Below are 10,207 nucleotides of genomic sequence, written 5' to 3'. Positions count from 1 at the left end.
TGCATGAAGGAAAGAGAAAGTTATTATTTTTGATAACATGACTCGGGTAATATATCTGTGAGCTGAACTACCTGTAAAGGCACTTTCTGCCTGATTGCCCTTCACTTACCTGATCTTAGGCCTCTTGTCATTTTGTCTCCATCACTCTTTCCCTTGCTCCAGTAAGGAGGTCACATTTGGTTTAGAAAGAGAAAGTCCTGCTTACAAGAAAGAAAATAGATACTTCAAAATATTATAGTTTTACTCAGCTCCAGACCCAATCTCTTAGTAAAGGGAGGAAAAGCTATTACAAGAACAAGAGCAGGAGAAAAATGCATCCACTTCCCTATTCTACCCATTTTTAATCATCTCAAGAACATGGAGCAGGAGTTCAGCCAGGCAATTTGGAGCCCAGCCCCTAATATTTCCTATGGAAACAGTAAAGATGCCTAAATCCAGATTCTGACTTTGAGGGACTGATACCCTCCCCCCCCATAGTTCTCCAACACTACATTCCCATATGAATTATTCTGGATGGGATCTAGTCAGCCCCACTCCTCCTGAGAAGTCTGTGGCCACATCACTCAATGTTATAAACCTCTGAAATGATAAATACATTCTTGTTCACCAGAACACCCCCCCCACCACCACCACCACTCCCCAACCTCACATGGTGCTGGGGAAAGTGACAATGCTGGCCACACTATGGGAAAGGGAGGGTTGGTACAACAGAATTGTTCTGGTCAAGTTTGAGGCGTTAGGTCATTCTAGACAAGTAATTACTCAGCAACAGCTATGTGTTCTGTTGTCACCCTGAATGGGAAAGAAAAATGCTAGCCTCTCGTTTTGTGAACGATTTACATACATGAAACAACAAATGAGGCACTTATTCAAGTACTAAACTGCACATTACACACACTAGATGTGAGGAAAGTTCTTACAAGAGGCAGTCAGTTGCTTTAAAGATAGGACATTAAAAAATGGGCAAGGTGTACATAGAAAGTGAACATAATATGATTTATTTTCACAAAAATGGACTTACAAAATAAATGTTCTCACTGTAAATGCAACAAAAGAGGAAAACTACCTTGGCATTTTCCTGTGATATAACTTACATTTATTTCTGACTAAGATATGTCTAGTCAGATTCAAGGATAAACATGAGTTAGCATAACCTTAAATCCAAACACTATCTCAGTTAAAACCATAAGACACCTAAAAATGTTTCTACGATTGTGTATGTTTCCACAAAAACACATTCCTCTTGCTGATGTCAATATTGTGAGAGTTGCATTTTCAGAATCATATATGATATGGGGGGGGGGGGAACTCAGCAAATATCAGATTAACTATAAATCAAAAGATTTATTTATAGCTCTTTTGAATATGCTTTTTTTTTTTTTTTTTTTAAAAAAAGCAAAACAAAGATTCCCTCTGTAATTAAAAAAAAAAAAATTTCCCACACTGGTATTTCCTCCAGGACTTCCCAGAACTCCAAGGTTTTCCTCTACCCATTATAATGGTGCCCCCCATATAAGTCTATACATTTTAAATTTTGCATAAAGTCAACCTATAATCAATCCATTTATAGGGTTGATTTTTCTCCTTAAAAGAGTATTTTAAAATTTAATAAAGATTGCATGGTACATGAAGGCATTCCCAAATCCCTGCTTGTATGTATGACTGCTGCGTTATGAATTTTGTGATGTCCAGGGAAAGCGCGCCTTCACCCATGCATTCTGTCGTGCTGGAACTGACAAGTGCAGGACGAGAGCTGATCTCTAACTAAAAGCTTTCTCATTTGCATTGGACTTGTATCTATCCCTTTCCTAGCAGGAATTTATAAATGTAGAGTAAGGAAATCCTAGCAGAGGAAGAGTCTTCTATATATTGAGTGACTGCACTCTCTAACATTTCAAATAAAATAAAAAAAAAAGGAAGCTTTAATGGCTTTCCCACATATTCCTGGATTTTGCTCCAAGCACGGATCACATGTCTTCATATTTCAACATATTCACATAAGGCTCTGAAATCAAAGTAAGGCATTGCTGCTATATTTCTAAATGCAAACATCCTTAGGTCTCTCACCAGTAGGAATTTCCGGGTGTCCGGTAAGGATTGAGTGGTAACTAAATGAATTTTCATATTCACAGGGATTTTCTAGACTGTGTGTTCTCTGATGTTTGGCAAGGTTTGAGCTCCAGCTGAAGGATTTATTGCACACCTTACATACATAGGGCCTCTCCCCAGTATGAGTTATCTGATGTAGAATGAGGGAAAAGCTCCGATTAAAGGTTTTGTCACATCCAGTACAGGCATAGGGTTTTTCTCCGGTATGAATTTTCATATGTTGTATGAGGGATGCATGCCAAGTGAAAACTTTGCCACATTCATCACATTCATAGAGCTTCTCTCCAGCGTGAATTCTCTGATGTTTAATAAGGAAGGAGTGGCAACGGAAGGCTTTCCTACATTCAGTACACTCGTAGGGGGTTTTGGTAGTATGAATGCTCTGATGTCGGGTAAGGTGTGAAGAACGGCGAAACGCCTTCCCACATTCAATGCATTCATAAGGTTTCTCTCCAGTATGTGTAATCTGATGACGAATGAGTTCTGAACCACTGCTAAAGGCCTTCCCACATTTCCTACATAAATACTGTTTCTTTCCTATGTGAATTCGCTGATGTCGAGTGAGGTTTGAGGCACGGCTAAAGGCCTTCCCACATTCAGTACATTCATAGGGTTTCTCCCCAGTATGTGTTCTCTGGTGTTCAATGAGGAATGAAAGGTAACTGAATGTTTTACTACAGTCCTTACACTCATGGGGTTTCTTTCCAGTATGTATCATCTGATGTTTCACAAGGTTGGAGATCTGACTAAAGGTTTTGCCACATTCCTTACATACATATGGTTTCTCTCCTGTGTGAGTCCTCTGATGTAACACCAGGGAAAAGCGCCGACTGAAAGTTTTTCCACATTCATGGCACCCATAGGGCCTCTCCAAAGTACTGACACTATGTTGAGTCAGGGCTTCTTGACGAGAGACTGTCACTTGCCTGATACATCCCTGATTTCTTTGCAGCATCTCAGTAACATCTTCGTATTTCCAGCCTCCTTTAGAACTGGAATGTTCAGGGCCTTGGCTCAGATTATTTTCCTTCATCAAATACTGGGGTAAGTCATCTTCATATATGACATTTTTTGGAGAAAACTTTCTGATCTCGCTATTTGACTCTGAAACTGAAAAAAACAAAGCAATGTTTCTTATTTTCTGTATTGAGTAAAATAAAAGCCATTTGTCCTTTTTTAATGAGGATTAAAATGAAAAAAACTTATTACTTCATTGCTTTCATATTTGTCATAAGTGACTTTGAAATCTAAGCATTCTGCCCAGAAATTCAGAAGACATCAAAGAGAGGAGAGATTTAGGTGAATAGAGAGAAAGATTAAATGTAAGTGAAGGAAAAATACAACTATGAAGAAGGTAAGTACTTGGGAAGGAGAGTTGTTAGTCCTCCTCACTTCCAGTTACTTGCTGCCAGAATGATGTGAGAACAAAAACGTTATAATGCTAATAAAGCTGCAAGTGCTCCTCAAAGCCCACCAACACACCAGACTGTTCCCCCAGCGCCTTTGGAACATCTCACAGCAACTTACTCTAAATAAATGAAGGATTTCTCTGAAAACCATCTTCTATGATGCTCACTCTAACTCTTCTTTCCAAACTGATATCTGAAGCTTAAGTTTGGGATAACAGTCTTTCTATCAGATGGTTTTAATACACAAATTTAAGCCCTGATTTTCTCAAGGATAATTTTTGTTTTGTTAATCCTCACCAGAGGATATTTTTTCCAATGACTTTTAGAGAGTGAAAGGGAAGGAGAGGGAGGAGAGAGAGGACCGAGGGGGGGCAAGGGAGCGAGAGAAACAAACATCGATGTGAGAGAGACACATTAATTAGTTGCCTCCCGCATGTGTCCCAACTGGGGACTGGGATCAAACCTGCAACCCAGATATGTGCTCTTGAATGGGAATCGAACCCAAGACCCTCTGGTGCATGGGCCAACGCTCCAATCATGGAGCACACCGGCCAGGGCACAAGGCTAAATTTTATTTTATTTTTTATTTTTATTTTTTTAAATATATTTCATTGATTTTTTACAGAGAGAAGGGAGAGAGATAGAGAGCTAGAAACATCGATGAGAGAGAAACATCGATCAGCTGCCTCCTGCACATCCCCCACTGGGGAAGTGCCCGCAACCCAGGTACATGCCCCTGACCGGAATCGAACCTGGGACCCTTGAGTCTGCAGGCCGACGCTCTATCCACTGAGCCAAACCGGTTTTGGCACAAGGCTAAATTTTAAAGAGACTTTAACACTTGGGGGGAAACCGAATTTTAAAATAATATGTTTTTTAAATGTATATACTTTCTTATACCCTTACTAGAGGCCCAGTGCATGAAATTCATGCACTTGGGGGGGGGTGTCCCTCAGCTTGGCCTGAGCCCTCTCACAGTCCAGGAGCCCTTGGGGGATGTCTGACTGATGGGGAGTGGGCCTAAGCCAGCAGTTGGACATCCTTAGCGCTGCCATGGAGGCTCCCACCACCACCGCTGCACTCGCCAGACGTGAGCCCAGCTTCTGGCTGAGCGGCGCTCCCCCTGTGGGAGCACAATGACCACCAGGGGCAGCTCCTGTGTTGAGCGTCTGCCCCCTGATCGTCAGTGCACGTCATAGAGACTGGTCATTCTGCTGTTCGGTCGATTTGCATATTAGCCTTTTATTATATAGGATTCTTATGAACTATGTAGGGTTAAAAGTCCATGGTGTACACAAGTTATGCTCAAATATCTCCAGAAAAAATATATACCAAATGATTTCAAAAATAGAAAGAAATGTTAGCAGTAGGTAAATGTAAATAAAAACATATGGGTATTCTCTCTATTAGCCTTACAACTTTTATGGAAGTTTACACATTAAAAAATTCATTTTTCACCCTAGTTAATTTGGCTCAGCGGGTAGAGCATCGGCTTGCGGACTAAAGGGTCCCAGGTTTGATTCTGGTCAAGGGCGTGTGCCTTGGTTTCAGGCTCCTCCCTGGCCTGGGCCTTGGTTGGGGCATGTGCAGGGCACAACCAATTGATGTGTTTCTCTCACATAGATATTTCTGTCATTTCCTGTCTTCCACTCTCTCTAAAAAAAAAAAAAAAAAAAAAAATAGTGGAAAAATATCCTCAGATGCGGATTAAAGAAAAAAAAATTCATTTTTCACCCAGCCAGCATGGTTCAGTGGTTGAGCATCAACCTATGAATCAGGAGGGCACGGTTCCATTCCAGGTGGGGCGCTGCCTGGGTTGCAGGCTCGATCCCCCACTGCGGGGTGTGCAGGCGGCAGCCAATACATGGTTCTCTCTCATCATTGATGTTTCTCTCTCTCTCTTCCTTCCTCTCTGAAATCAATGGAAATATATTTAAAAAGGAAAAAAAATTCATTTTTCTGTAACATAACTTTGACATTTATTTTGTTTGGAGGGAATGCTGTCTTATTATCACCAACTGTAAGTTTCTAGGGATAAGTAAAAAGACCTCGTATTTCTTTACTATGTATCTAAGCAATGAACTTTTTCTGATCACAGATGACACCACTGTCAATGCAATGAATCAGAAAATAACGTACTAAAAATTTTTTGGAACTAATAAATGATTACAGCAAGATTGCACAAAGTTAATGTACAAAAGTAAAAACTTTTCTATATACTAGCAATAAACAAATGGCATTTAAAAACACATTACTATTTACCTTTAGCAACCCCAAAAATGAAATACTGAAGTTTTAACCTAACAAAACATATATAAGATTTATATAAGGAAAACTTATTAAAACGCTGATGAAAGGTCTCAGGGAAGAAAATTCAAATGGAGAGGCAGTCATAAATAGGAAAACTCAATATTATCAAGATGCCAGTTCTTCCCAACTTGATCTATATATTCAATGAAATCCAAGTAAAAATTATTTTATTCATCTCAACAAACTGATTCTAAAGTCTATATAGAGAAGCAAATGACTATATTGATGAAGAACCAAGTCAGAAAACTGACACTACCTGACTTCAAGTCTTATTATAAAGCTACAATAATCAAGACAGTGTAGTACTGGTGAAAGAAAAGACAAACAGATCCATGGAACAGAGTAGAGAACTCAGAAGCAGACCTGCGGAATTATAGTCAGCTGTTCTTTTACGGAGGGGCAAAGGCGACACAAAAGTGCAAAAATAACCTTCAATAAATAATACTAAAAAAACCCTGCACATCCACATGCATATAAATGAATCTAGACACAAACCTTACACACTTCACTAAACTTGAAGCTCACAGACTACATGCAATGCCCACCTAAAGGTGATACCCGTTTTTTTCTTTTTCTATCTTTTTGTTCATGGGCTGCAGAGACAGACACACAGGAAGTGCACAGCAGAGGGACAGTAACGCACTCACCGGAAAAGAAATCTGTTCTCACATCTCCTTTCCCCAGCCAGGGCTCTTTCCCTTGCTCCAGTAAGGAAACCACATCTGGCTTGGAAATGTTAAGACCTGCTTGCAGGAATAAAATAAATTCACAATTAGTTCTTGAATCCTCAGAAAAGAGGGACCATTAAAAGAAATGTCAAATGTAAGTATGAAAGGTGTCTGAAAAATTAGGTGGTGTCACAATGCCCATCTTAAAAACGAGTAATAACCCCTAGACACGGACTACAGTGAGGTGATGACCTGAGGAAGGAGGGCTGGGGGCTGGGTGCAGGTGGGGAAAGGGGGGAAACTGGAGACATCAGTAATAGTGTCAATAATAAAAATAAAGTTTAAAAAATTAAAGCCCCCACAACCTAATTTAAAAAAATAGCATACCTCCCTTGGGACTATTCAGCCAGTTAATGACGATTCCCAACACCACCTACGGTCAAGCTCTAAGTGAAGGGAGGTGAGGAACACTCACCCAGGGAGACCAGGTGGCCGTAGTTCTCCAGCATGACGAGCCGGTAGAGGTCTCGCTGAGCAGGCTGAAGCCATGCCCACTCCTCCTGGGAGAAGTCTATGGCCACGTCTCTGAATGTCACTGACCCCTGAAAGGACAGACAGGTGTCTAACAAGGGCAGCAAGGCTCCGCAAGGCCCTGACCAAGGAGGGAAGTGACGGGCAGCGAGGAGGGTGGGCAGTGTATGTGGGAGCAGCAATGGGACTTTGCAGAATTCTCGGTGGTCACTGAGAGTGTAACTAAGAGTAGAGCTGGTTTGCTTTGCTGCATAATGGAGAAAACGAGAAAAAAACACACCATCTGATATGTCCTGACATATTTTACAATTTTGTGAAAGGTAAAGGATTATACATGTGAACAACATGGATTTCCGGCTTTGGTTGTAAACACTCGTCATGAACGAATAGTGAAGACGATTCCTTTGTGTTTAGTAGTCAGTGGATAGTGTCCTTAATACCAGCCTCTTTCGACATGATTTGGCGAGAACTTCCTTCTTGTAACAACTGGCTATGGCCGGCGGCGGCGGCGCCCTAGGAGCGAGGCGTGGGCTCTCCGGCTTACACACCCCTCCCGCTCCTGAGGAAATCGCTGTGAATCTCAGCGAGCAAGGAGGACACGCCCCAACGTATCAGGGGGGCCTCCCCAGGCGGACGGTGCTTCTGCCCTCAGGGTTGGAGGGAGTAAGAAGGCGCTGGTTCTGCACCACCCGAGTGCCCGTGGGACTGTTAGGCATGAAAAGGGACGTGAAAAGGTCCCGCACTAGCAGCCCCAAGTGTGTGGAGGGTGACAGGTTATACTTTGCACTGAACAAGATTACTTTCCGTGATAAGGATGAGCGAGTCACCGAGAAAGAAGCTGCTTCCTAGAGTAAACAGAGGGACTGGCAACTCGGGTGAAGGTGGACGCCCCGGCAAAACTCTGGATTTGGACACAAGGACGACACAAAGTGAGCGGGCAGAGGGACTGACGGGATGGCTGGCCTTGTTCCCTGAGAAGTATGATTGCCAGCCAGCCATCTGGCCGCCAAAATAGCCAGCGCTCCGCGCTAAGTACACTGGGGGTCGCGTCTGAAAAGTGAGCGCCGCGTTCAGAGCTTTCATCTCGCTCAGGCCGGGAGCGGGTCGCGCATGCGCATGCCCAGGAGCGGCCGCTACCCGGACCCCAGCTTCCGGCTCAGCGGCCCGGGCGGGCGGGGCTGACACTGCGGGCCGGGGGTCGCCCTCTGAGAGCAGATACAGACGCTGAACGTGGACGCTCCATGTAAACATGGTGAATACATGACTGAGAGGCCGCTGGAGCAAGACGCACAGGATCCAGCACGTTATTGAGAGAGGAGGCACCAGCACAGCTGGCTGCCAGGTCAACTCCCAAACACACCTGCCCACACGGCCCTGGCTTCCCGTCCACCCGCCTGCACCTCCTACGGCCCAGGCCCAGGAGAGGAGCGGGGGCGGGAGCCCCTCAGGCCTGAAGTCACCGCGTCCCTCGTCCCTGGAGAAGAGAGGAGGCGCCGCTTACCTGAGACATGGCTCCTGCGGGCCGGGCGCCAGGAACCGGGTCCCGCCCCAGGGGGTTCCCGTCGCTCCACATCCACCCGCCTCGTCACACGGGGGCTCGGACCACAGTAGCCGGGGCGCCCGCCAGGGCTCCCCTCAGGCCAGGAGTCCAGCCTGACCTGCACCCCTACACCTGCTCCTTTGCCGGGGCCACAGGACTGCACTTCCTCTGCGATTCCGGCAGCGTGGGCTCCGGGCTCCGGACGGTTAGGGCCCAGGCAGCAGGCGGGTTGGGCGCCTTCCCCTACCTCCGGCCCAAGAAGCCCAGACCCCACCGGGCGTCCTGGAGTCCAAACGGCGCCTTCCGGAACCCCCGGACCAGGCCGCGGGCCCCGACAACTGCACTTCCCAGGATCCACCGCTGCCTCAGCGCGCGTGGGAGGAAGGCGCCCTGTCACACACTACAACTCCCACAACCGCCCAAGTGCGGAGAGAAACAACGGGCCTCAGACAACTACACTTCCCAAAACACACGCGGTCTCAGGGACCTGTGGAAAGAAGGATCCCCGTTATACACTACAACTCCCAGAACGCCCCACGTCCTCAGAGAACTACACTTCCCAGGACACACCGCGGCCCCAACGCTCCGTGGAAGTCAGACATCCCATCACACTCTACCACTCACAGAACTCCCCACGCCAGCAGAGACAAAAACTGGGAACCTCAGAGAATTGCACTTTACGACTCACTGCGCCTTGGCACGCTTCAAGACAAAAAGGCTCTCGGTCACACGCAAAAAGACCCGGAACGAAGCAGAGTCTGAGACGTCAGTCTCCAGACGACTACATTTCCCAGGATACACAGCGGCCTCAGCGCAGGGGAGTTATGGCACCTCCAGACAAAGGCCATTGTCCTCGGGCAACTACAACTCCCAGAACGCTGCGAGGCCCCAGCATCCTGAGCGGCAAAGTGCCACCTTCACATAACTACAATTCCCAGAACACACTGCAGTTCCAGTACTTCTATGATTTCCAGCGTCATGCAACTATACTGTGGCCTGAACGCATGTCCTAACTACGAAAACAATCTGGAAAAAAACGACTTTATTGTGTTGCTTCACTCTATTTTCACCCAAATGGAATGACTCCCAAAAGGGTGAATTTGCTTTACAAAAGAGTGAGCTTGCTTTGCAGAGGGGTTAATTTCAAGTGGGGAAACCTGTAACTGGAATTCCTCCCCTCGGAGGACTGGTATTCCCAGAGACCCTCTTGACCTAGCTACCAGGGGCTGGAAGCGACAGGTCCCCCCCCCCCCCCCCCCCCCGCAGATCTGAGGTGCGGAAGAATAGGTGATTCTGGGGGCCGGTGTTTGGAATCAGTGATGACCTATCACCATGAGCAGTGACTCTCCAGCGGCTTGTGCTCCTGATCCCCAATGGCGACACACTTCATTGACAGAGAACAGAGCAAGTTTCCTATTTCATTATAAGCTACAGATACCGCCTGGAAACGTGTTCAGAGACCAGAGGTAAGAAAAGGAGCTGCTGTCTTTGAGCGGGTGTTTGACACATAAGGATGAGGCAGGGTTGCTGTTATACCACAGGGCAGAGAGGACTATGGGTGGGTTTAGTGGATCCACTCAGGTGCTTCTTGGCTTCCTCGCCCAGTGGTGATAGTAAACGGATAAATCGAGTCGGGAATG

At 45.6% G+C, this 10,207-nt stretch overlaps 1 protein-coding gene across 2 annotated transcripts; it reads right to left on the bottom strand.

Moving 5' to 3' along the window:
• Positions 1-971: 971 nt before the first annotated feature.
• Positions 972-8,999, bottom strand: ZNF140 (zinc finger protein 140). Of its 2 annotated transcripts, none has more exons than XM_059676790.1 (4): positions 8,529-8,999; positions 6,972-7,098; positions 6,476-6,571; positions 972-3,219 (listed from the first exon to the last, which is right to left on the bottom strand). In XM_059676790.1, the coding sequence occupies exons 1-4, from the start codon at positions 8,598-8,600 to the stop codon at positions 2,039-2,041; spliced, it is 1,476 nt and encodes a 491-aa protein (XP_059532773.1). In that variant the 5' UTR covers positions 8,601-8,999; the 3' UTR covers positions 972-2,038. The 2 variants fall into 2 exon arrangements, with proteins under 2 accessions (XP_059532773.1, XP_059532774.1); XM_059676791.1 differs by having other exon boundaries at positions 8,815-8,998.
• Positions 9,000-10,207: the final 1,208 nt, after the last annotated feature.

Source organism: Myotis daubentonii, chromosome 19, assembly GCF_963259705.1.
Source record: "Myotis daubentonii chromosome 19, mMyoDau2.1, whole genome shotgun sequence".
NCBI classification, from domain to species: domain Eukaryota; kingdom Metazoa; phylum Chordata; class Mammalia; order Chiroptera; family Vespertilionidae; genus Myotis; species Myotis daubentonii.
The sequence above is the reverse complement of the archived record's forward strand: the minus strand, read 5'-3'. Positions and strand labels throughout refer to the sequence as shown.

Bases quoted from the DNA above. Each gene is read 5' to 3' on its own strand.
- ZNF140 (XM_059676790.1), bottom strand. From the start codon at position 8,600: ATGTGGAGCGACGGGAACCCCCTGGGGCGGGACCCGGTTCCTGGCGCC. The intron at 6,572-6,971 runs GTGAGTGTTCCT...TCCTGCAAGCAG, and splicing joins CGGCCACCTGGTCTCCCTGG to GTCTTAACATTTCCAAGCCA. The intron at 3,220-6,475 runs GTGAGTGCGTTA...TGTTTTTTTCAG, and splicing joins GAGAACAGATTTCTTTTCCG to TTTCAGAGTCAAATAGCGAG.